Source organism: Psammomys obesus, unplaced genomic scaffold (genome assembly GCF_907164565.1).
Source record: "Psammomys obesus unplaced genomic scaffold, mPsaObe1.curated_primary_1811, whole genome shotgun sequence".
Classification (NCBI taxonomy): domain Eukaryota; kingdom Metazoa; phylum Chordata; class Mammalia; order Rodentia; family Muridae; genus Psammomys; species Psammomys obesus.
The window spans coordinates 33,647,666-33,673,184 of record NW_026596046.1 but is presented as its reverse complement, the minus strand read 5'-3'; the positions used below and the strand labels follow the sequence as shown (position 1 = coordinate 33,673,184).

Sequence of the window (25,519 nt, the reverse complement as noted above, 5' to 3'; positions counted from 1 at the left end):
GAATGAGCATAAGGATTATTTTGTATGTGGTGTCAAGTTGCCCAATTCTGAGGATTTCCAAGGTATTTTATTTCTTTTTTCTACTTCTAAAGATTTGGTATTTGCAATATATATCGAATAGAGGTATCTTGATAATGGATATCTAGCACTTTGTCCAAAGGGGATTTTGGAAATTCCGTCCCTTCCCAGTTAGAAGTACGCAGAATCCACTTCCCTGCTAGGAATGTAACAAAATATTCTGCCCAATCTTGGAAGAAATAATGATTGAGCCTTGTATTTGAAATTAAAGGGGGGAGGGGCTTCAGACAGCAGGCTAGTAATTTCCTGGACTTTTTTTGTTTGTTTTTATGAAAATCTGTGTATAGCTAGGAGAAGGGTTAGTGCGAGCAGGGTTAGTGAAAGCACCCACCGGTCCCTTGTTAAAATTGTAAAGTTGTAATATTGTTACCATCCTGAAAAGTATTTGAAATTCAGTCTTGTGGTATTTCTGTTAGAATAGCTTTAATCTATTGAATTCTCATTTGTGTCTTTTACATTGAAGGGATTAAAGAATTCAGATTAAAAATAATTCCTGTATTTTAAAATCTTTTTTTCTATACCAAATTTAAAGAGTATATATTTTAATGTGAGCTCCCTGAATCTGAACTCATCTCCTCATGTTTGCCTGTTACCCAGTGCGCCTTTTTCCCAGTCCGAGAGATGTTTTCATTGTGAATAAACTATAGCTTTTGCCCCATAGTCTAACTGCTGCTTGCAGGGCTCCTGGTTTGCTTGTAGGGCATTCCCTAAGCCAGCTGTCTATCACAGAGCTTCAAGAACAGGGTGTCACTAGTGTGCATTAGGATTGATTCCACTTCCCTTAAAGAATAGAGCTATTTGAACATAAACATTCAAGTGGAGTTTGATTAATCACCCCTGTCTGCCAGCATAACACATGGTTAGCTGGGACACAGTGTAAGAATGATAACCAAGAGGTGGGAATTCCCTGCTGAGGTGCTGAGCCCCCTTCTGTGAGCCATGTCATCCTTGAGTTACTTCTAGCCAGTCTTGTGTGATTGCTATGAGAACTGGGGCACACCTGTGTCTGAACAGCTTGAGGTTTTGCTTTATCGTTAATACTTATTAAACCAAGGGAGGCCTGAGAAGTTAGCAGCAGAGCTGGGCAGGTCTGGTTTCCACTGTACAGTGAACCCTCAGGCCTCTTTCAGTCAAACTGCACTTTGGTGTTTGTGTTATGCAAAGTGTGGTGTCCTAAAGCCTATGGTGCATTATTTTCCTTACTCACTCATTAAAAAAAATATTTCCTGGGAGGCTGGGAGGCTGGGAGGCTGGAGAGATGGCTCAGCAGCTAAGCACTGATTGCTCTTCAAGAAGACCTGGGTTTGATTGCCAGCTCCCACGTGACAGCTCACCACCTGTAACTCCAGTTCCAGGTGATCCAGTGCCTCCACAGGCATCAGGCATGGAAGTGTTGTATGCAGGCAGAATACCCATACACATAAATTAATAATCAAAAATATGTTTACTAGATACCTATATGCCAAGTACTGTGCTAAGTTCTGAGGATGTAATTATCGAAAGAAAGCAAACATGTTGTGTTCTTTCATGGAACCTGCGACCTACTGAAGGAAATAGCCACTCAACAAAGATATGTAATAACCAAATAAACTATTCATAGGAGACCTCTCTTGCTCACACTTTGTTTTTTTTTGATTGATTGATTATATGGTATTCTGCCTGCATGTGTGCCTGCAGGCCAAAAGAGGGCTCTAGATCACATTATGAGCCACCATGTGGTTGCTGGGAATTGAACTCAAGACCTTTAAGAAAAACAATCAGTGCATTCTCTCCAGCCCACATAGGAGACCTCTCTAAAGAACAATAATTAACACAAAATTTGAAAGCTAAAAGACCCAATTAGGCTATAGCTAGAGAGCATTTACATTCAAAGGTCAGAGGTCGTTGTGGAGGGGGCCTTGACATACTTGGAAAACTGGCATTGGCGTATTAGAGGAAAGACTGCTATTATAGGCAATCATGCACTCCTGTTTCCCTGGATTATTTGCATCATACTTCCTTGGGAAGAATGAGATGACGTTTCAAAGAGTTTTTCATATAGGGTGTCTTCAGTAAGCCTAATTGGAATTACTTGCCAAAGGGAGAGAAAGGAAGGTGAGAGATCAGGTCTATGTGATTGGGCCATAGTGAGCACCAGGGGAAGGGAGGGTAAGAGAGGGAGGAGAGGTTCAGTAGGGGGCCGAGGCTGCAGGAAGGGGTTTCTGTTTCCTTCTCAGTAAGCAGCCAGTGCCTAGAATGCTTCAGAGAGGTTGTGTTGAGCTGTGCTATTGTCTGCCCTGGTCTGTCTACTCAGCAAGATTGCTTGGTTCTATTTTAGCTTTCTTTAAAGTGCCTTGTTTTTCATGGCTTCCATAGCTGTCTCCACTTAGAATGCTGAGTAAATCCCAGTACCTTCTGGGGTCCTTTAAAAATGCACAGTAGCCCTTCAGTGGAGTTGCTGAAGAGTGAAATGGGAGATAAGATGAAACAAACATTTAATTTTAGTCCAAGGTCCTCTTCGGTCCCCTCCCTGGTCCCCTGGAGTCAAAGTTTTAAGAAAGATCGACGTTATGTTGCGTTCTCACTCTACGGGGCACTTGCATAGTACAACAACACGGATGCCCTGGTTTACATCAAACATTCCAGGTGCTGAAGGCATGCAGAGAGGATTAAGGCAATGAGCTTGCCCCGGGAGGTTGTAGTTCTGTTGTGGGCATCAGGTATGTCATTAAGCCAGGCAAGAAGTGATTATTGAATACAAAGTCTATGTTAGAGCCTCAAAGAAGTGGGAAGAATTCTCTTGGGAGGGGATCAGGAAAACCAGTTCATAGAACCAGAGAATCCCTGAGCTGTCTTCAAAAACAACTCATGTTGAAAGAAGAGGAAGAGGAAGATTTAGGTCAGGTGAGTAGAAATGCAGTGACATCAACCAGGTATAGCGATCAAGTGCCTGTAATTCCAACACTTGGAGGCAGGAAGATCAGGAGTTCAATGCCAGCTTCCATATGAGAGTTTGTTTCAAAAGTTGCAACAGCAGCATTTGATGTTAATACTTAGTTCTGGGAGAATTCCTGTAGTGGGCAGAGAGTTACCTTGGGGTGTTGTTTGTTTTGTTGTTTCAATTTTAAAAAGAGAAAGAGAAGGGAAGAGGTGTTGTGCCTGAATCGCGAGACCCCAAAAGACCACCACCAGGAGTCGAGTCCATTGCAAAACTCATGAGGATCTTTTTTTTACAAGCTGCAGCTTGGGCTCACACCCTCACTGCCGAAGCAGTGAGAGCCAAGAGCCTCATGCTCAGGTTAGTTGGGTGATTTAAAGAGCCTGGTCCCTCCCAGCACGCCCAAAGCAGGGGGATTCCTGCCTGGCAAGCATCTATTGGTCAAAACACAAAAGGGGATGTTGCAATTTGAATTGATTGGCTATAGGAAGGCCCCAAACCATTAATGGTCTGGCCTCTCTTGCTAGGGGGATGGGCCAGTTTCCTAGCAACTGTATCTCTAGTGGGCAGGAAAGAATGCAGTAAAGCTAGTTCTTCCCCACAGGTGGCTGGACATGTCTCCAGTAGGCTGGCCTTAGTTCAGGCTTGTGCTTTAAACTTTAAAATAATAGTCACTGATTTTTAATCCTTTGGTTTCTTAGAGGGAGGAAAGGGGAGAAGAGAAAGGGAGAAAGGAGGAAAAGAAAATTGAAGCTTTGAAAAATTAATACATTTCTCTATCCAAGGACTCACCTTGACTGGTGGTAAAGCTGAGGTTACCTCTCATCCGCCTGAATCTAAGGTCTTTCTTATTCCTGTTGTGATGTTGTTTCTTTCTTGTCTTTGAATAATGACCTCCCAGGCCTCTAAGGACTTCTTAGTGTCCGATAGCAGTGCATTCTGGGAATGTACTGCTAGGGAAAGCACTTCCAATGGATTTTTTCATGATGTTCATGAGCCTTTGCTAGATAGGGATTAACACTGCATGGGTCAGTGATGTTTGGGAAACTCCACCAAGGGGCCCAGGATTTATTATGCTTTTCCAAATGGGTAAGTTATTGTTAGAGTGTGCCAGAGAGAGCTGGACACAATGGGAGGAACGAGTCCAGAGAAGAATGTTCATCTGAGTTCAATTGACTGAGACATTTAGTTTAAAAAAGAGAAAAGAAAAGAAAAAAAAAAAAAAAAAAAAAAAACAATGTTTGTGCTTGTGTGTTTTTAAGTAATCCATAACACGAGAATGTTTTGTGGTAATGAGACCCAGGTGTCCTCTGTGTCTTGTGTCCCTGCGTGCAGGCATGATTTCTTGGAAAGGAGAGTCCATATGTCAAACAGTGTCTCCCTGAGAACATGGAATGACTCCATAAACGCTGTGGCAGTGATTAGAGTCTTAAATGTTTTGTCCTGTCTGGATCAGAGGGTATTGGGTTCCTTAACAGATGAGCTGCCTTGGGGTTTGGGAGGGGGGCTGTGAAGAGCTTTGAGGTCACTCACTGTGCTCAGATGCTCTTGTGATATGAACAGCTTGCCCAACATACAACTCGAAGGAACATTGAACTGATTTATGAGATTTGTGTAGCTGTTGTGTGTTTGGGTAATTTTTTTTATCATAAACATTATACAAAATCTGTAGCTTTGAGCAGCTTTTTGTATCTTAAAAGCAAATCATAAATACCTGTTACAGGGAACTGTGTGGTTTTGTTTTACTTTCAAGGTCTTCGAACACTGTTGAATTAGTATCATTTCACATACCTAAGCCTTACAGTTCATTCCATTGCTCCCAAGCCCTCCTTGCTCTCTCCAACTTCTAACCAACAGAACTATCATTTGTGACCTTTCTACTCCCCAGAGCAGCACAGGAAACCCACACCCCTGCTCTGTGTTAGGTGTGGCGGACGTCATTAATGCTTGCTGGAAAAGCACACCTCAGAGGGCCATGTTTGGGCTTTGGCAGGTAAAAGTCTTTCAGATCTTGGAATGCTGGGAACCTTAAACCTTTTGGTTTTCCGCTGAAATGATTGGCAACAGAATGTGCCATCTGAGGTTGCCTGGCCCGCAGTCTCCATAATTAACCACATGAGCTCACATTTTCCCACTGGAGGCTCAGTGGTCTTAGGGTGATAAAAGTGACTTCCCTACCAGGAGGTGGTTTTCCTTTTGAGGGTATTGAAATACCCCTGGGCCCTGTAAGACTCCACCCGTGATCCTTTTAAAATGCTTTTTAATATAAAGCCTCAATATTGGAAATCCAACACCACAGTGTTTAACTGTGAGGCTGGTGGGAGTGCTATGGCCTGGAATGGGAACCATCAAGGGTGTTTAATAGGTAGAGCAGGGAGTCTTGTGGCAACAGTGGTGAGTGTGAACAGCCTGAACTGAAGCTCATTTCCAGTATTGCTTAACTCTGTTGTCCACTATTTCCTTTGATTTTTCTGGGCATACACCTCTCCTTTGGATACCTTTGTCAAGTTTAAATTTAAGCAAAATTGGTTTTGCTCACTGAGGGGAGGGAATGTGAGGTAAGGTCTTTGTTCTTTTAATAAAGATGTGTATGTAGTCTAAAACCATGCAAATGTAATTTTTTACCATTATCCTTGTAGTAATTTGAGAGGATTATAGATGCTCGAGGTTTTAACCATTAGTGGTTTGTATTTGATTTTTTTTTTTTTTTTGAAGGATCATCCAAAAGCTTTTGGTTGCTTTCTGAGCATTTTCAAATCCTTTCCTACTGGGTCATATAGGAAGAGAGAAGCTGAATGCTAATCCATAAAGGGAAGTGTCAGTACTGCAAGTGTGAGCCCCATTAAGTCTTACTCCTCCTCTTCCTTCAAAGAAAGGTTCTTTTCAACACAAGTCCGTTTGCTCCGAGGAATGTTTTTGGTTTGGTGGCTCTGCACTTTCTAGAAAGCCAGAGGCTGGGTTCAGCAACTGTGAAGGTGCTCCGAGGCTTAGATATTTGGGATGCATCATATTTTGAGGCATAGAAGCATTTTCCCCACTTATCACATTGCTTATGGTTTTTACCAATATGATTTTGACCAAGCTGTCCTACCTGGACCTCACCTTTGACATCAGTGAGTTGATGGTGTTACATGGTGTGATAGCTAAGATTTCTCTTAGCTTTACTATCTCATGAGAGAATTCATGACTTAAAGTACTTTTGTGGCTGGAGGAATACTCAAAGCTGGTAGAGTGCTTGGCATAAAAGCATGGGGACCTGAGTTCTGAGGAGGGTGGGCAAAACTTGGACACAGGCAAAGTTGACTGCCAAGCTCTGTCAGGACAGGGTAAGCAAGTCCTTCAAAATTCCTGTGTCACAAATATGTCAGTCAGATATACTGGGCCAGAAGGCTGAAGATGATGCCCCAACAGTATAGAGAAATTTTGGCGACTATCCAGGCAGCCAGCTGTCTGTTATTTATTTTGGATGTTGCTTGCCTGCACTTCCTACTTACTAGGTAATATTATTTCCCTCTCAAGTCTCTGATGGGTTTGAAGATTAGATAGTTATATAGTCTTATTAAGCTTAAGTTGTTTAGGATTTAAGAAGATATTTTTAGGTTGGTAATGCAAGTTATGATAGAAAATGATTTAGGGACAAAACTCTGAACTCATCAAGACAGAATAAAATAGAATACTTTCTCAAAGTTGCCAGGTGCAGATGTGCTGGCTATTATGAATGTAATTACCTAATATTTTTCATTTTTGTTTCATAATTGTTATTATTGTAAATAATTTATTATTGTAAGGAAAAGGTCCTTTTATTGGACTAAAAGGAAGAAATGTAGAAGGAATCTCTTGTGTCTATGGAAGTATCACCTGTCAATAAAAAGCTAATGGCCTATAGCTGAGACAGGAAATAAAAGGCGAGACATCCAGTAGCAGAAAGGATTCTGGGGTAGAGCCAGGTGTGTTAGGGTGTTGGGGGAGATTTGCCGGCAAGATGTGAGGAAGACAGACATTTGGTACCTGAGCAGAGGTAACCAGCCATGTGGCAGAATGTACTTTAGTATAAATGGGTTATTTTAAGTTGTGAACTAGTCAGAGAAGAGCCTAGCTATATGGCCTAGGTATTTGTAAATATATTTTTAGTCTGAGTCATTATTTCAGGAGCTTGGTGCCGGGAGGAAAACTACCTCAACAGGGTTCAAGCTCCAGTGCCCATGTAAAAAGCCTCATGTGGTGCATGCCTGTGACCCTGGTGTGGGGAGTTGGATCCTGGGACTTGAGGCAACGTAGCCAAATCAGTGAGCCCCAGGGACCAGTGGCTATCTGTGTCTCAACACACAAGATAGACAGCTCCTGAGAAATGGCTCCTAAGGTTAACTTCTGACACACATTCTCTCTCTCTCTCCCTCTCTCTCTCTCCCTCTCTCTCTCTCTCACCCCTGCATGTACACACGCATAAAGTACTTTTAGTCACTAGCATAGTGTGATATACAGGTTTCTGTAGAAGCATATTGTTAATGAGATACTTGGTTGTGCCTGGGGCAAAAGGCCCTAGTCTCTAAAATAACTAGGGTGTAATTAGTAGTGACTCCATAACCATGGAATGAGTGTTGTTCCACCTTCTCATGGGCTTGTTTGGAGAGAATGGCACTTCCTTGCTGTGAAGCATTCTGTGAACACTACAGACATGGGAGATTGGAGCCATTAAAAAACATTTATTTTTTATTCTTTATTTTTATTAGTTACAGTTTATTCACTTTGTATCTCCCCTGTAGCTCCCTCCCTCTTCTCCACCCATCCCCCTCCCCTTTCATCTGATCCTAATCTATCAGGTCTCATCAGGAGTGGCTGCATTGTCTTCCTCTTCGGCCTGGTAAGGCTGCTCCCCAATCAGGAGGAGGTGATCAAAAAGCAGGTCGATCAGTTCATGTCAGAGACAGTCCCTGTTGCCATTACAATGGAACCCACTTGAACACTGAACTGCCATGGGCCACATCTCTGCAGGGGTTTTAGGTTATCTCCATGAATGGTTTTTGGTTGGAGTATCAGTCTCAGAAAAGACCCCTGTGCCCAGATTTTTTAGATTTGTTGGTCTCCTTATGGAGCTCCTGTCCTCTCCAGGTCTTACTATTTCCCCCTTCTTTTATAAGATTCCCTGAACTCCACCCAAAGTTTGGCTATCACTCGTAAGTGGATATTAGACCTATAAGATAGGATAAACATACTAAAATCTGCACACCTAAAGAAACTAACCAAGAAGGAGGACTCTGGCTAAGATGTTCAATCCCCATTCAGAAAGGCAAAGTGGATGGACATCAGAAGAAGGAAAAAACAGGGAACAGGACAGGAGCCTGCCACAGAGCGCCTCTAAAAGACTCTACCCTGCAGGGTAACAAAGGAGATGCTGAATAGCCAAACTTTGGGTGGAGTTCAGGGAATCTTATTTCTTTTTATTATCTTTAATCATGTATGTGTATCTGTGTCTGTACATGTATATGTACATGTGTGTGCAGGTGCCCAAGAAGGCTATTGTATCCTCCTGCAGCCGGAGTTACACCTGGTTGTGGGCTACCTCATGTGGGAGCTGAAAACTGAATTCAAGTCCTGGACGAGCAGTACATGCTCCTAATTCCAGTGCTGTCTACCCAGTCCCTGACCAGACACTTTTTGTGTGTCTTTTCCGTTAATACAAGAGCGTGAAGACACTGGGATGTTGCATTCAAGCACCTGGTATATTCCAGAACTCCAAGTTAAAATGAGTAGAAACTTTTTTGTTTTGATTTTTAATGAAGGTCTGTAAAAATGTGGGAGAGTACGCAGTGATGGAGGGCTTGGTGCCAGGCCCACTTTCCGGCTGTTACATTGGTCAGGTTGTTTTGTTGTTGTCGTTTTGGTTTTGGTTTTTCGAGACAGGGTTTTTTGGCGTAGCACTGGCTGTCCTGGACTCACTCTGTAGACTAGGCTGGACTCAGCCTCACAGGGATCTGCCTGAATGTGCCCCCTGAGTGCTGGGGTTAAAGCTTTGTGCCTCCAGTGTCCAGCTGCGTTGGTCAGTTCTTCAATCTCCTTAAGGCTTCGTTTTTGTTTTGTTTTAATTTTACTCTGTAAATTGAATGATACAATATTAACAGGGAGTTCAGTTTAGTATTTGTCGTTGAATGAATGACTGTTGAATATAAAGTATTACTACAGACAAGTCTAGGAAGAAGAAAAATGAGTAATAGTAAATATTATTTGATTATAGGACAATCAAAGAGAAGCGACGAGACTGTTGTATAGTCTAGAGCAGGGACTCCATTCACTAAGGAAGGGCAGCAGGGTGGCATTCCTGCTGTGCAAAACTAGTTACAGATATTAAAAATATGTAAATGCAACAATATGAAATATAGGGTTAATAATTGAAGCTGAAGGTGTCTGCAGGAGGCAGGCCACAGCGAGGTCACAGTGACTGCAGTCGTTTCAGGCCCCTCTAGAGGCTGGGTATTCCAGATCAGGGATTAAATCCATACTCATACGTGAGTTTTTAAGGTGCTAAAGGAACACTGTGTGTTGGGTGGGAGGCAGTTTTCCTCTCCTTCTGTCTTAGGGACGTTTGAATCCTCTATGACATTACTCAAGTTTTAAGTACTCGAATATTCATTTATTGCCTCATAGGTAGGAGCAGAAATCTGAATGATGAGTTTTTAGAATATAGTTGTGTGTAGCTGTTTAAAAGCCAGAAGCTTGTGTTTGTATGACACATGCATTTTTCCCTCTAGTTACTTCCACCTAACTTCTATGACAATATGGTTTGTGTATGAACAATATGGTTTTTGACATTTACTTTACTATGAGACATATTTCTCTTTTCTCTCATCTTAAAATTTCCCAGGCTTATTTATGTGACAGTGCCCTAATCAATACCTGAAGCATATCCCATAAGGAGGCAGAGTGCTGTTTTCTCTGACTTCCGAATTAATAATCTTGTACAGTATTTGGACTATGTTATATTAGAACCCCTGACTAATTTCATCACGTGATGGATTCAAGTATTAATCCCTCCTGTTAGAAGAATGCAGAAGAAGGTGATGGCTGTTTGGGCACACTCAGAACTCCCACATAAGATGCCTCTCACATGTTGACCTCAGCACATTACTCGTTGGGAGATAGCTTTAAGTACAGTCAGTAGGTGCAATTTCAAGCCTTATTAATGTGTTTAGAGCTGCATAAATTTACACAACTTAGATGTGATTAATATTTTATTTACTACATGTTGTATGATTTCCTCAGGGCTACGTTTGGAAGGTAAATGGCTTTTTTCTTTCCATCTGTTTTTGAATTTACAGCAAAAGATGATGGAAGCATTGCCGTTGCTCTTGGCTACACTGCACATTTGGTCTCCATGGTCTCCTTTTTCCTACAAGTGCCCCTCAGGTACCCCATAATCCATAAGGGGTCCAGATCCGCAATCAAGGACAACATCAACGACAAGCTGACGGAGAAGGAGCGAGAGTAAGTATCTTGTTTGTTTTTAACGTAAGTTGGTTAGAAGCGGGTGAAACAGTGGGTTTATTGGAAATGTGAAGTGTCAGCTAATTGAGGACAGTTTCTATGTGACCTTAGACAGAAACCTTTGTGAAGTTCACTCCCCCAACATGGCGAGACTGTCAGAAACAAACAAAAGATGTGCAGCAGGGAATATGGCCAGGTATGAAGTGCGTGGCATGTGTGTTGAGGCTGTGGTTTGACACTTACCACTGTATAAAAAGTAAACCAAATGATAGTGAGAATGTAGTGTGTCAAAGTTTGTGAAGTATAGCGATCTCTGAGCTCAGGGAGACGTACGCAGTAAGACATATACCAGAAAAGGTATTTGAAAGTAAATCATGCAAGCCTCAAGGTGAAGCAACTGAAGAACAGTCAGCAAAAGCCCAGGAGGGAACATGGGAGGAAAGAGTAGAGGTAAGAGTGGACATTAGCTGGGTTGCTGGGTCGCTGCGCCGTGGGGTAAAGCAGCACAGGCACGTTAGATATGCTGAGCTAGTGTCAGAGGAACTGTGAGCTGCCTGATGTGGGTGGGTACTGGGGACCGAACTCGAGACCTCTGCAGCAGCAGTACATGCCCTTAACTGCTAACCCATCTCTCTGGCCCCAAATGTAACAGCTATTTAACAACCAGTAAATACTGCTGCTGTTATTTATTTACAGGTGTCTGAGTACCCATTCTATTTTTGTTTTTGCAGAGTTACTGGGTCACGTGGTAGTCATCATATAGTAGGACTTAAAAATATAGGAGCAACTTAAAATACTTTCCAGTATACAGAGAGTATATGTAGGCTGTGTGCACTTGCCAGGGCATTTATATAGGGACCTGAGGATCAGGGTTCTGACGGCCATGAAAGAGGGTGGGAATCAGTCTCCCTCTGATATTAAGGGTTGATTATATGTCTGGAAGAACAATGGCTTTTAGCTAAGGAACACTTGAATAAGTTACATCAATAGGTTTTCCAGTGTTGTGATTGATTTGAGCCTAAGTATGCTTTTTAGTTTAAAAAAACATAAGAAATTGAATAAGTCTATACTACATATATTTGGCAAAGAGACCATGAGGTTGTTTTCTTTTCTTAGATTTTTAAGTGTTCATTGGTTTTTTAGTCAATTTTCACTGTTGTGCAACAAGTACCTCTATAGTTCTGAAACCCCAAAGCAAAGTTTGTGCCTGTTAAACCACTACTCCCTAACCCCTGCTCCTCCTTAGTCCCTGGCAACCATCAATCTGTTTCTGTCTCTCTGGATTCTCCTACTCTGGATATTTTATATAAATGGAAGCATACAATATGTGACCTTTTTCTTCCTGGCTTCTTTCAGTCAGCATAATGTTTTCAGTATGTGTCCATGTTGAAGCATAGTTGGTACTTCATTCATTTTTATGGTCCAATAACTTTCCAGCAAGCGTGGATACCACATCTTGTTTCTTCATTCACGTCTTGATGGACATCTGGGGTATTTCTACCTGTGACTCTTGTGAATAGTGTCGCTCTGAATTATTTACTCATAGTTGTTTGGATGCCCATTTTCAGTTCTTTTCTTTACCTCTGGGAAGCTGCTGAGTCAAGAGGCAAATCTGTTTAGCTTTGAGAGGCAGCACCAAAGGGTTGTCCACAGCAGCCGTGCCGCCCTGCATCCCAGATGTGAAGAGCACCCCACTGAGGTTGGCGTTGTTATTTCCTTACTGAACGATACTGTTATCATTGCTTTTTTTTCTTCCTATGCTTAATGATTGTATATCTTCTTTGATAAAATGTCTCCTCTTATCCATTGCCCATTTCCTAATTGTAATTTGTTTTTGTGTTAAGTTGTAAAACTTCTTTATGTATTCTAGATAGTAGACCTTTACCAGATAAATGATTTACAAACATTTTTTCTCATTCTATGAGGTGTTGCATTTTAAAGTAAAAATGAAAGCCAATATGATGTACCTCAGTATGTAGTGAGAGCAGGAGAGCTCCCACTGTCCGTTCCCACATGCTGAGGAGTCACTGAAAGGCCCACTCACAGCCTGCTTCTGGAGTCAGGGTTCACCTCCATCTTCTGACACTATACCCCTTGTCTGTCCAAACAGACCCAAGTCTAGTCTGTCTGTCTGTTACAGCAGTGTGCGCATGTGCATGCTTGTGCAGGTGTGCTGCGAAATTTATAAACAAGACGTTTCTTTTGCATCCTTCATTTTCTTTCTTCGTACCATCTCTGCAGTCTGGGAAGCTCAGGCCCATGTTGACAACAAGCTCTGACATGTTGTGTGTTCACTGCGGCCGATTCCATCCATATTCCTTCAATGACTTCCTCGTGTAGGGGGAGGGAAGGGAAGTGTGTAAAGGAGTCAGATTCCTCCTGTCAAGTGCTTTTGCCCTCGCTTTAATCCATTCATCACCACACAGTCCTTATGACCCACTTGCCAGCACTCTTGAATTGGAGTTGTTTCTGGCATATTCATACTCCACCATTCTGATCGTTCACTTTTCCTGAGTGCCTCCCCTAGTCAGAGTGTCCAGTGTCCTCTTCCTCAGGGGTATGAGTACATGTGTCTGAGCATCTGTTCTTGTTTTGCTTTCCAAGACAGGGTTTCTCTGCGTAGCCTTGGCTGTCCTGGTCTCGTGTAGACCAGGCTGGCCTTGCAGTGATCCACCTGCCTCTGCCTCCCAGAGGGCTGTGATGAAATGTGTGTGCCATGGTGTCCAGCTTGATCATTTGTTCTTAAGCCTATCTGCTGCATGTTTAATCATCTCTGTAATGCTAAGCTGGAAGTTTCCCATCAACGAGTACAGAGGAAGCAATCAAAGCAGTTGCTTCATAGCCTTCTCAGTGCTCCTGGTGCTTAAAATGTTTTTAATGTGATAAAGTTGGGTTTTTTCTGTTGTTTTTCTGCTTTTAGTATCATATCTAAAACCCATTATTCAGTCCAAGATCATAAAGATTTATCCTTATGCTTTCCTATATCATTTTAATTTGTTGTTGTTGTTGTTTTGGCTTTGTTTTGTTTTGTTTTGTTGAGACAGTTTCTCTGTGTTGCCTTGGTTGTCCTGGAATTCAGTGTGTAGACCAGGCTGACCTTGAATTCAGAGATCTGCCTTTGCTGGGATTACAGGTGTGCACCACCACTGCCCAGGTATAATTTTAATTCTTATAGGTAGCTACTATTTGTTCCAATTCTAAGTATTATTTTTTACTATTATTTATAATGTATTAAAAAGCTGTTCTTAGCCAGGTGTGGTGCATGCCTATAATCCCAGTGCTCAGGGAGGTAGGGGTAGGCAGATCTCTGTGAGTTTGAAGCCAGCCTGGTCTACAAAGTGGGTCCAGGACAGCCAAGGCTACACAGAGAAATCCTGTCTCAAAAAAAAAAAAAAGAAAGAAAGAAAGAAAAAGAGAAAGAAAGGAAGGAAAAACTGTTCTTTCTCCCTTGAATGGCCTTGGCATTCTTGTTGCCAAAAATCAATTGGTCATGGATTATTTCTAGATTCTTATTTCTATTCCAGTGGTCTATATGTCTGTTTTTATTCCAGGACCATAATAATGTTTGTGATTTTGAAGGGCAGGAACTCCAAATTTGTTTCTTTGCAATACTGTTTTGGCTATTTGGGGTCCTTTGCAATTCCTTAGGAATTGGAGGATCAAGTTTGCCAACTCTGGAAAAAGAAGCCACTTTGATTTTGAAGGTAATTGTATGGGATCGATAGATCAGAGCAGGGTCACCATCTTATTAATAAGTATCGGCATCCTATTGGAAATTAATAATAGTAGCTACTTATCTTTATTTAGGTCCTTTCAGTTCCTCTTGGCAGTGCTTTATAATTTTTAATATACAAGTCTTGCATGCCCTTGGTTAAATACACTTCTGTGTATTTTATTGTTTTCTTCATTTCTCTAACAGATTGTTTGAATTTTCTGAATATTGGCCCATGTTGTATGTGAGCAGAAAAGTTTTGAATTCTTTCCGACTTGGATGCTTTTTGTTTTGTCTTGATTTTCTTACCTTAATTGCTGCTGCTAGAACTTCCAGCAGAGCGCTGAGTAACATGGCAAGAGCTGGCATCTGTCTCTTCGTTCTAAGAGAAAGTGCTTGGCCCTCTGCCATTGAGTCTTCTGCTTCCTCAGGAGTTCTGCCATGCTCAGGAAGTTCTTTGTCTTCCCAGAGTCTCTGCCATGAAGGGACATTGGCTCTGATCAAGTGGACCCATACAGGGGCTGCACTGCTTTCTGCTATTGCTGTGGTGTATAACATTCATCAGTTGCATTCCTGCAAAAATCTCACTTAGCTGTGGTCTCCTTAGAGCATGCTCTTAGACTCGAGTGCTGAAAGTTGTTGACAGGATTTACACCTGTGCTTGTAAGACTGTCCTTTTCTGTTTGTTGATGTGCACCTGGCTTTAGGATCAGGGTCACCTGCCCTCCTAAAATGAGAAAGGAAAGTCTGAGGGTTCCTGTTAATCCTTTCATAAATGTTTGTTTGAATTCACCAGGGAAGCCACCTGGTCTTGAACTTTTATTTTAGAGAAGTCTTTAGGTCACCAAGATGTTTCTTCCAGTTTTCTGCAATTGCTCATTCACTCACTTGTGTTATCACCTAGGTTGTCTGGTTTTTTGGTACAGTTAGCTATTCATACTGTTTTCTCATAATCATTTTATTTCTGTGGAGTTGCCTCCAGTTTTCTATCTGATTTTAGTTATTTGTCATAGCTTAAAGGTTTGTCAACTTAGTCATTTTCCTTTTAAAGAAATGTCTTTTAGCTTCATTGAGTCTATTCGTTTTGTATACTCTTGTAATCTGCACTTATAATATCCTTCATTGTGCTATGTTTTATTGTTTTCTTTTTTCCTAGTTTATGTGATATAAAATTATATTGAAATATTTTAATGATAGTGCTAGCATTTATAAATTTCTACATCTATTTTTTAAATTTTATTTAATATTATTTAATGAGCACTGGTATGAGGGTGTCAGATCACCTGGATCTGGAGTTACAGTTGTGATTTGCCGTGTGGGTGTTGGGAATTGAACCAGGGTCAGGAAGAGCAGTTGGTGCTCTTATCCACTGAGCCATTTCTCCAGCCCCTTCTACATCTATTTTTGTATGCTGTTTTGTTTCATTAATCTCAACATATTTTCTGATTTCCCTTGTGATTTTTTTTTCATTAATCCATCGGTTAAGGAAATGCTATTTGACTTTATGTATTTGTTTTAAAATTTTTTAGTCTTCCTTTCATAACTTTTATCACATTGTAACTGTTATTTGTGATTTTTTTAATTAACATTTATTTTGTGAGCTATCTTGGAGAATATTTCACATGTACTGGAGAAGAGCTTGTTTTCAAATGCCTTACCTTCCATTGTTGTTGTGTGTGTGAAGCTTGTCTCTGTTGCGTCTGGTTGCTCAGAGTGTTGTTGTTGAGGGCCCTGTCTGTGTCTTCACCTCTGTCTGGATGCTCTGGCCATGACTGAAAGTGGAGTCCAAGCTCTCCACCCTTTGTGTAAGAATGATGTCATCTTTCCTCAGTTCTGTCCGTGTTTGCTTCATGCATTTTGGATCGCTGCAGTACACTGCATATGTCTCTAGTGTTGTCAATCCTTTTGGATTGGCTCCTTATCAGTGTGTAATGACCCATCTCCCCACTTAGAACAATGTCTAAAATTGTTTCTTTTTATTCCAGTGTATGGGTGTGTCTGGAGGCATGTCTGCACACCATGCCTAACCAGTCCCTGAGGAGGCCAGAAGAGGGTGTCAGATCTCCTGGGACTGGAGTCACAGACAGTTGCAAGCTGTCCTGTGGGTGCTGGGGTTTGAATTCAGGTTCTCTGGAAGAGCAAGAAGTGCTCTTAACCACTGAGCAACTCTTTAGTTCCCAAAGGACATTTTCAAATGTCAATTCTTTCTATCGGGGTGGGGAGTGGGGAGGAGTCCCAGGAGTCAAACTCGTGCTGCCAGGCTTCTGAGCAAGCACCCTTTCTCACGGGCCCTCTCCTTAGCCTCCTGTTTTTTAGTTTTTTCCTTTTGACCCTGTTAGAATCTTGTTTTGGTTTTTTGGTTTTTTGTTTTGGTCACTCAAAAAGGTACAGGTCCAAGTGTCAGAAGTTCAGGGCCATCCTTGGCTACATAGAAAGTTCACAGCCAGCCTGGGGTACAGAAGAATTCTATGTCCTCATAAGTCACATCTTTACACATCAGTTGTCGTTTAGACATTGAGTCCTGTGCACAGTCAGATGCTTCCAGATGCCTCACACTCTCCGAGACATCGCTAGGTCCTCCTCCTGAGGGGTGTGCAGTTTGCTTGCCTCATAACTTGACCAGCGTTAGCTGCTTTTCATCACTGCCTGGAAGTTCATCCTACAGGCTGCCCCTAGGCAGGTTGGAATAGCTGAGCTTTAGGGTAAGAGCCGCTTTGCTCCCGTCAGAACACAAGCTCCACACAGAGTGCAGGCTGCAGAGCCGAGCTGGGGAGATCAGAATCAGGACACTAGGGTCCTCTTCCACATCCCTCTTCCTGATGGATGGCAACATTCACTTGGCTAGTGGAAACCTTTGACTACTTTCACCAGTTTTGACAAAGTTGATCTTGACGCTTTTGCTTGATTTTCTTTAATGTTTCTAGAGGATCAAGCCCTTCAAGTAATCCCCTCCACTGTTTCTCTGACATCACTTAGTTAGTGATGAAAACTGTTACCTATGAGGGATGAAGGAATCTGCATGGTGTTAAATAGAGAGAGATGGCCATGGCCAGATCCGTACTTGAGAAAGAGCACCTTAAGACTTCATTTTTTCCATTTACACTTATTTATTTATTTGTTTGAGTGTGTATGTGTATACATACACATATGCATGACAGTGTGCCTGTGGGGGGGGGTGTGCCCATGTGTGTGGGGTGGAATTAGTGTGCCATGGGGGGGTGTTAGTGTGCCCGTGTGTGTGTGTGGGGGGGTGTTATACTTACACATGAGCCTGCATGCCATGATACACATGCAAAGGTCAGAGGACAAATTTGGGAGTTAGTTCTCTCGTGCAAGCTTCTGGCTATCAACTTCAGTCACTGGGCTTAACAGCGGCCATTTTATCTGCCAAGCCATCTCCCAGGCCTCACCTTACTGAAGCACAGGCTGCCTCTACCCTCTGACCACCCCCCTTGCGTTCCATATTTTTATCAAGTTGCTACATAATAATCTGACTGTAGATGTGAGTTAAATGGGAACTCATTTTGGAAGTTGTGTTCACTCTTAGATCAGCTCTATACTTTAATCTGTGAAGGGGCAAGTCAATAGTCCATGGGCCTAGCTGGACTGCTGACTGTGTAACCAGCTTTAGTTTGCTAGAAGAACCACAGCAAAAGTATTTTTGTGAATGAATTTTGGTTTTTAGCACTTTGCCTTTTTGCTGGAAACCATTGTATTATACTGACTAAATGCATATATTTTTGATATTTTTATGTCGATAAAGGTAATGTGCGTCTTTTAACTAGCAGTATGTTGTATTATGCTTTTGTCTTAGCATTACCTCAGTTAATGGTGCATTTCAGAATTGATGTTTTCGATTTTTGTGAACTCTTAAACACCCAGGCTGATTTTATGAAGTTTTAGAAAATCCTTCAAATTCTTTTTGGAACAGCATAGATGTAGAAATAGATAAGTAGAAATAAATATATTGATCATGATGGTTGATTGCATCAACCTGGTAGGTAATGGTCGTTCCATCCCAGACCCCTAGAGAGCAGGTTCAACAGGGATTGCTTCTCTCCTGAGTTTTTGGATTGCTATGAACCTTTCCAGGGTATTAAATGGAATCAGGCCTTCATGGGAGATAGAAAATAAGAATTGAAAGACTCATTGGACAGATTACAGTTAATATATGGAGGCCTAGGATTCTCTCAGCCACTGCCCTTTCTCATTGCCTGTCTCTGCGGCCTGCTGCATGAGCGATAATAGAGGAAGGGAAACCCACTCTTTTCTCTGTCTGGCCAGTTAGAAGCATGGCTCTGAGGCAGAGCCTTGCTCACGCCCAGCTGTGCGCTGCACACCATAAAGGGAAACTCTACGGTCATTGCTGCAGCTTCTCACCAGACGCCACCACCGAACACGAAGGCCTGACGTGAAGGGCCAGCTGCAGTGTGTCTTGCTTCCTTCACCAAAGACCAAAATGCAGATTTTCAAAGTGGTTTTGAACAAAAATGTTACCTCATCAATATTTTGCTGCTTAGACTGTCTGGAGGGTGACACATTCAGAACAAAGACTGAAATGCCACTGTCTGGGCCCCGCTGTCCAGAGGCCTGCCAAGCCTCAAAGGTGTCTCATGGATTTCTTCACTTTTGGGTGGTCGGATTTTTTTTTCTTTGTTTTATTTTCAGATGGAGAAAAGGGGCCATGTAACCGGCAGGTGCTTTTGAAGCTTCCTGGCCCATCTACAGAAGGACTGTGCAGAGCTCTAAAGGATGGGCAGCTGGGGGTTTTTTGGTGGGATTGTTGGAACCCAGGAAATGCGATGCGGTTCTTCACATTCCCTTGATGGGTTTTTTTTGTTTTGTTTTGTTTTGCACTTAAGTTTATTCCTTTTGGAGGACTGTGACCAAAACCCCAGGAATTTCCTCTTTATCTACTTGTGTCTGATTTCTTTTAGAAATTCAATTTCTAAGTATAGAAAAACTGTGATGTGTCCAAACTCAGATGATATCGAGCCAAGTTTATATTCATTGCCTGTGGACCTGATTCTTACAAAGGTGGAGAGATGTTTTACCTCATGATCTAACATCTTGTTTTGTGACCTAGTGTGTAAAAGGACACACCACAGGGCCCCCAAGTCTTGAGTCTTTTCCTTTCCTTTGCAGCCCCCGAAGCAGGTCTGGAGGTCCATGGAGCTTTCAGTAAAACATTTGAGAAAAGACTTAGGAGCCTGCAGAATAACTGTGAGCATCTTTGTCCTTCTGTGCTCTTGCTGCTTAACTGCCAGGGCTGACGTGTTGGATGGATGGATGGATGGATGGATGGATGGATGGATGGATGGATTAATGGGATTGTTCTTTTCTGATGTCATCTTGTTGAAACAGAGTAACTTGAACTCCATTTATATGGTGTGGTGAGCACCTGAGATTTCACTGTTACCCTCACGGTGAAGACATACCTGAGAGCTCCAGAGCCCTCACTTTGGAGTGCTGTAATTCTTCATTTCTATTCCCATCCTGGGCATCCCTACCTGTCAACAACCTCTTAAAAGATTCATAAAAACTCACAGCTTTTGTCTGTTAATTCACGTTGCTTCTTTCCAAGGTAAAGCACCAGGGCAGGAGCAGCTTACTGGAGAAAGGGTTTGTTTCAGGAGAAAGGGTTTGTTTCAGCTCCCGGCTCCCGGCTCCCGGCTCACAGTACAGCTCGTCATGGCAGAGAAGTAAGGGCAGCAGGAGCCTCAAGCAGCCGGTCTCATTGCATCTATCCGGAAACAGAGGAGCCTAATGAATATTGTCTCTTAGAGGCCTTCCCCTGGGGACTCTTGAGGGAAGAATGTGTTCCAGCTCCATGCTTCCCAGCTGGCCTGCTGCCAGCCTTCCAGTCGTGTGCCCAGTTTTCTCTGAGTCATAAGTTCTGTCTCAGTGAACCTGAGCACGTGCTCATTCTAGACACCTCTTATTACTGTTGATCTTGTTTCTCATGGCCCATGCTGGCCTGTTTGCCTTTAACGCCTTCCTTAACCATGTCCAGAATCAAAATCAAAGTTGTGCATAAGCCCTTCTCCTCTCTGGAAGGCACTTTTACACTCCCGTCATTTGGCATTCTCTGGTTTTTTTTTTGTTGTTGTTGTTGTTGTTTTTTGTTTTGTCATTCAGCAAGCAGCTCTCTCAGAACACATCTCCAAAATGAAGCACTTAGCGGCGTGTGCTCATTGCGTGTTAAAACCGCCGAGTCAGGTGTGCCAGTGTGTTCATCTCTGTTGTTGGAGCTGTGGGTCTAACCCCATATCCCAGGCTCATCGCAGTCCTCCTGTTTCTTAAGGAAAATGTGGCCCCATAAGCACTGGGTACCCTGTGCCTGGCCTTACTTGTTTTGTTTTATTCTTAGCTGAAATATTTTCAGTGTAGGAGCTACATTTTTCTAGAAGTAGTCTAATAAACTACTTCCATTTCATGCTAAGATCCTTGTATTGACATTCCAAGAATAAGTTTAAGTTGAGTCGGGAGAATAAAGGGATGTTCGGTTTTGCAAATGCTATTAGGTAATCTGACCCGCCACACTGTGGTCTACAGTCTTAACTCTAGATGGTCTCACCAGGACAATGGTTATTTCATGGAGTCCCTTAGGACCACAGCAAGCTGTTCACTTCTGGGCTCACTGTAATCCCAGGCTTCGGCAGCACTGCCGAGCCGGTGGTGTTGGGAGTGGGGGCAGAGAATGTTTTAAAATGAGGAATCCCCGTGGAATTGCAGGCAGGAGAGATCAACACCATAAAAATGCAGAAGGTGGTTGCTGGGTGAGACAGGAAATGAACGCCTTGTGAAGATCTGGCATTCCGCTGAGAGGGAAATGTGGAGAATGAGTCAGAAGGAATGGCCTGGCTGTTTCATTCTGACACTGGAAGTATATTGTGTGTTGGTTTTAATGAAGTGTGCTTTAGCAGTGCTGATGTTATTATCTGGATGAGGAAGTCTTCTCCGGTTTTTGGTTTTTTGTTTTTTGTTTTTTTTTTGGTTTTGTTTTGGTTTTTTTTGTCATCTCAGTTTTCTGCATCCAACTAAATTAAAATTCAGTAACTTAATGGGACAGTGAGACAAGAAGGAAAACCAGATGATGATGACATGTGGCCCCGACGTGAACTCTTGGCTTTTCTAGTTTGCAATATATTCAAATCATAGATGTTCAAAAATTCCCAGAGGGGAGATGGGGTGGAGGGATAATGTAGTCAGTGACTGGTGGGCTGGGGTATGAGGAAAATCCCGTTACATTATTAGGATGCATGACATCATGTTTGTCACAGGTGGCCCCAGAATAGCAGTGAGGTGTTCTGTGGGCTGGCTTTGCAGTCTTTCATATTATCGTATAACAGCAGAGGTGCTGTGGACTCTGGCAAGGATCATCCAAGACTTCACTGAGGTTTTATTAAAAGACGCCCCAGTGTTTCCTCTCACTCTTAGGCATTTGATGGTTTTTGCCAGCAACAAGGAAGGTGAGGACACCAACAAGCCAGCGTCTGCAGTGGACGCTCTGCAGAATAGTCTCGGAAAGCCTACAGCTGTGGTTTTTTATCTGCCAGTTCAGGTTCTGCAATTTTACTTTCCCTCAGGCAACTGCAGTCTAGTCAAAACAACAACAACAAAAAGTCCTGAGCAATGTGCTAGAGTCTAGAGATGGCCTGCCTGTGTTGAGAGCCATTTTGCCCAGGATGTGTCTGTGCTGGGTGTTCCTTGTCTCAATTAGCAGATCAGCTACGCCATTTAGACAGCCAGTCTTGGTGCAGAAAGGGCTGGAGGACAACACAGAACTAGTCAGGAAAGAGCCACCCAGAGCATACTTGAGACAGTGGTTCCTAGACATGTCATCCGATATAGATATATGGCAGAGGTTAGATGTCCAGGCAAAGCTAGATACCACCAAAGGGCAGGTGGGCTGGCACGAACAGCTGCTGCCTACTTTGCATTCGCCAGTAGCCAGTTCAGTACCCTGCCTTGTAAGTGATCCATTTGAAGTCATGATAATTTAATCTTGAACAAAAAATTCAAGTTCCCTTCAAAGAAGGCTTGAACGATTGTTAAGTTTAGTCAAACTGCTATGAGTATGTATTTATTTTGGCTTACATTGGTTATAATAAACATAACTTCATTTAAGCACAGTCCCTCCTGTGTGCACCTACGAAGGTAAGCTGCGTTGGGATGGTGCTGCTGGCGCTGGTGGTAGTTTTGATTTTGTTCTTTTTTTTTTTTTTAAGATTGTGCTATGTAGTCCAGGGTGTCTTCATCCTGATTATGTAGCCCATGATGCCTCCAACGCCCAAGTGCTGGAATATTAGGTGTATATCTCTGCACCCCGCTCATAGGGGCTTTTATAGAGTAAATACTGTGTTTTCCTAAGAATTCATGCTTTCCTTCTTCACTCTCTGAGATAACTTTGTCAAGATTCACTCTCTGAGTGTTCATTTTGTCCATCTAGCTCCAGCTTACTCATCTGGAAAACCAAAGATAATGGCCTCTGAGAAGCATAAACAGTACAAGAGAATCCATTCAGAGTGGTCTGTACAGGTCCATAGTGGTCGGCTCATGTCTGTGTGTTCAGTAACTTCACAGTTTTGGTCCCTGCTTGTTGGTCTTGTTTTGTGCCAGTAAAAATGAGATTCAGGCTTTTAAAATAAAAACTCCTTGGCTTTGAATTCAGAAAGGATTTCTTAAGTAAACCACAGAAATAGCCTGGACCATGAGAAAGATTCCATAAGTTAGATTTCATTTAGGAGAAAAAGCAGCTTGCTTATAAACAAAAGAAAACAGAATGAAAAAGCAAGTCACAGTTCAGGGGAAAAAAATACCATATTAAGCCCACAGACTCTGGTGTGTGTGTGTGTGTGTGTCTGTGTCTGTCTGTCTGTGTGTCTGTTGTCTGGGCGGGGGCATGCATAGGTCACAGGTATGGAGGTCAGAGAACTACTCAAGACTCAGGCCCTTTCCTTCCACTTTGTCTGAGAGAGGCATTTACTGCTCGGGTGGCAGGTACCCAGGCTGGCCGGCCCCAGGCTTCCTGGGAGTTTCCTGTCTCTGCCTCCCATTGCACTGGGATTACAGTGGCCTTGTGCCTGCCTTCACATGGGTTCTGGTGATCCAAACTGAGGCCTGACACTTGCCCACTGAGCCATCCTCTTGGCTCCAGAATGTATTTTTTTTCATATATTTATGAATACGTAATAAGAGCAAATAGAATATGGACAGCATTGTGTTTAAGAAGATGTTACAGTGGAATAAAACTTAAGTGTCTAATAGTACAAGAAAAATAACCACAACAAGTAACCAGGAAAATGCAAATTACAACCAGGAGAGGGCCAACAAGATGGCACTTGCCACCAAACAGATCCGACAATCTGAACTGGATCCCCAGCACCCACATGATGAAAGATCCAAATCCACGTGTTCATTGTGGCACACGTGCACCCACACACACATACAGACACACACAAATAAATAAATGTCGTAGTTCTTTAAGCCAGGAAGCATTGTTCTATGTCTCTCAGGCTGACCAAAATTAGAGTGTGTATTTAAAGCCAAATTGATTGAGCATGTGGAAGAGAGAGAACAGCCCTTTGGTGATAAAGTTGTCGCTTAGTTCGTCTATTGCAGGGGCAATTTAACAGTACAAATAACTCCACACAGGCCTCTCGCCTAACACTCCTGTTGTTGCAAACTGCATGTTTTACAAACACTCACTGCCTGTGTGATAAACTTAAGCTGACTACCCTCGTGGTCCTCTCTGCTTTTCCACAGAGATTTACTCGCAGTGTGTGGCTGATATTTGCACTACACTCTTCAGAATTTCCATTTCTGTGCAACATTGTATTCTTTATTATTTTAAAGTCCTCCTTGAGGCTGGACTCCATGTTTCTTAGGCATGGCTTTTCCTTCCTTTCACTGCCAGCATAGGGTTGATGTGGGTGGCTAGTTTTGCTCATAACTTATACATTTTCATATGCCTTTTAGCTTCTGGATTGGTTTTAAATTTATTGTAGCGGGTCTCCATATTTCCTTTTGAGCCAAGACTGGTGTTAATAATGCCTAGTGTTGAGTGCTACTCATATTAATAGAAACCTTTTAAAAAGACTTAGAAAAGAATTAATTCTTCCCATGATGCCTATTAGTAACTCCCATTACTATAAGTGATGGCTCCCAGGTTCACGGTGTAGAGAGCCTAGTGATGAAATATTAGAAGTGTTAACTGTAGTTAGTTATAGGAACTCACTGTTGTAAGTTAATTAAACACACCAATCAGCAACTGAAGCATTTTATTATTTTAATTTGTATAAACGTAAGTTTGGTTAGCTAATGAGAAGTGACAGATCTCTTGGAGTTTGATTGACACCTATACTTAAACTTTTTTTAAATGTGTGGATGACACATGAATTTATTCAGGCAACTTGTCTTGCAAAATATTCCACAGGTGGTGTATTTATTTTGAGTATATGGTGCAAGATTTTGTCATTTCCAGCCTAAAAATTTTGTTACTAAAAGAAAACCTTTTAGAAGCCAACTCCTAGTACTGAACTTGATGAGTGACATTCCATGGGAAAGATGCAAGAATTGTTTTATTATTTTGTGGTTTCTGTATAAACCATAAAATGAGAGGTTCCTAAGTTGGTTAAAAAGACCTTGGTAAATGCCATGTTATTTTTTTCTCAGAGATTTGAGGGGACATTGGTTCTTTCTGAGAGGACACAGATTGGCTGCTGAAAGAAGCTTTCCATCCCAAAATGTACCACTTTGCAGACAGCAATGAGAGAGAAAATTATGATTCTGAAGAAGAATTTAAATCATAAGCTGGCGGGGTTGCCTCTCAATGGTGACATCCCACACTTGCAAAGTGTGTGTCAGGTTCCTGGGTCCAGTGCTGCACAATGGGAGAACGTTAGCTCCAGGGCAGTGCCTTCAGCAGATCGTGCCTTCAGCAGGTGGCAGATGGGCCTGGAACTGCAGCCCTTTAAGAGAACTGAGGAGAAATCCTACAAGTCACAAAGCCACTGTGAGATGTGAGTAGAGCCACCTTTGTGAGTCAAGAACTGAGGCCATGCTTCCATTTCAGAGCAAGGCTAATGACCCTCCACTCCCTGCCGGTGATGGGGGAAGAGCACTGAGGCCCCACAATTCCTAGTGCTGTGGCGTGGTGGCCTGAATAGAAGTGGCCTGCATAGACTCAGGTGTTTGAATGCTTAGCCCATAGGGAGTGGCACTGTTAGGAGGTGTGGCCTTGTTGGGGTGGGTATGGTCTTGTTGGAGGAAGTGTGTCACTTGCAGGTCTCCTGTTGAGCTGCTTCTCACAGTGTGGCACACAGTCTCCT

The 25,519-nt window shown here is 42.5% G+C and overlaps 1 protein-coding gene across 3 annotated transcripts in view; it reads left to right on the top strand.

Annotated features, from left to right (window-relative positions):
- Positions 1-25,519, top strand: part of Uvrag (UV radiation resistance associated) — a 263,208-nt gene that overhangs the window by 157,857 nt on the left and 79,832 nt on the right. For all 3 annotated transcript variants that reach the window (XM_055623512.1, XM_055623513.1, XM_055623514.1), the window contains 2 exons: positions 2-62; positions 10,309-10,474. In XM_055623512.1, coding sequence (XP_055479487.1) covers positions 2-62; positions 10,309-10,474 — 227 coding nt within the window. The remainder of the gene's footprint in view (position 1; positions 63-10,308; positions 10,475-25,519) is intronic.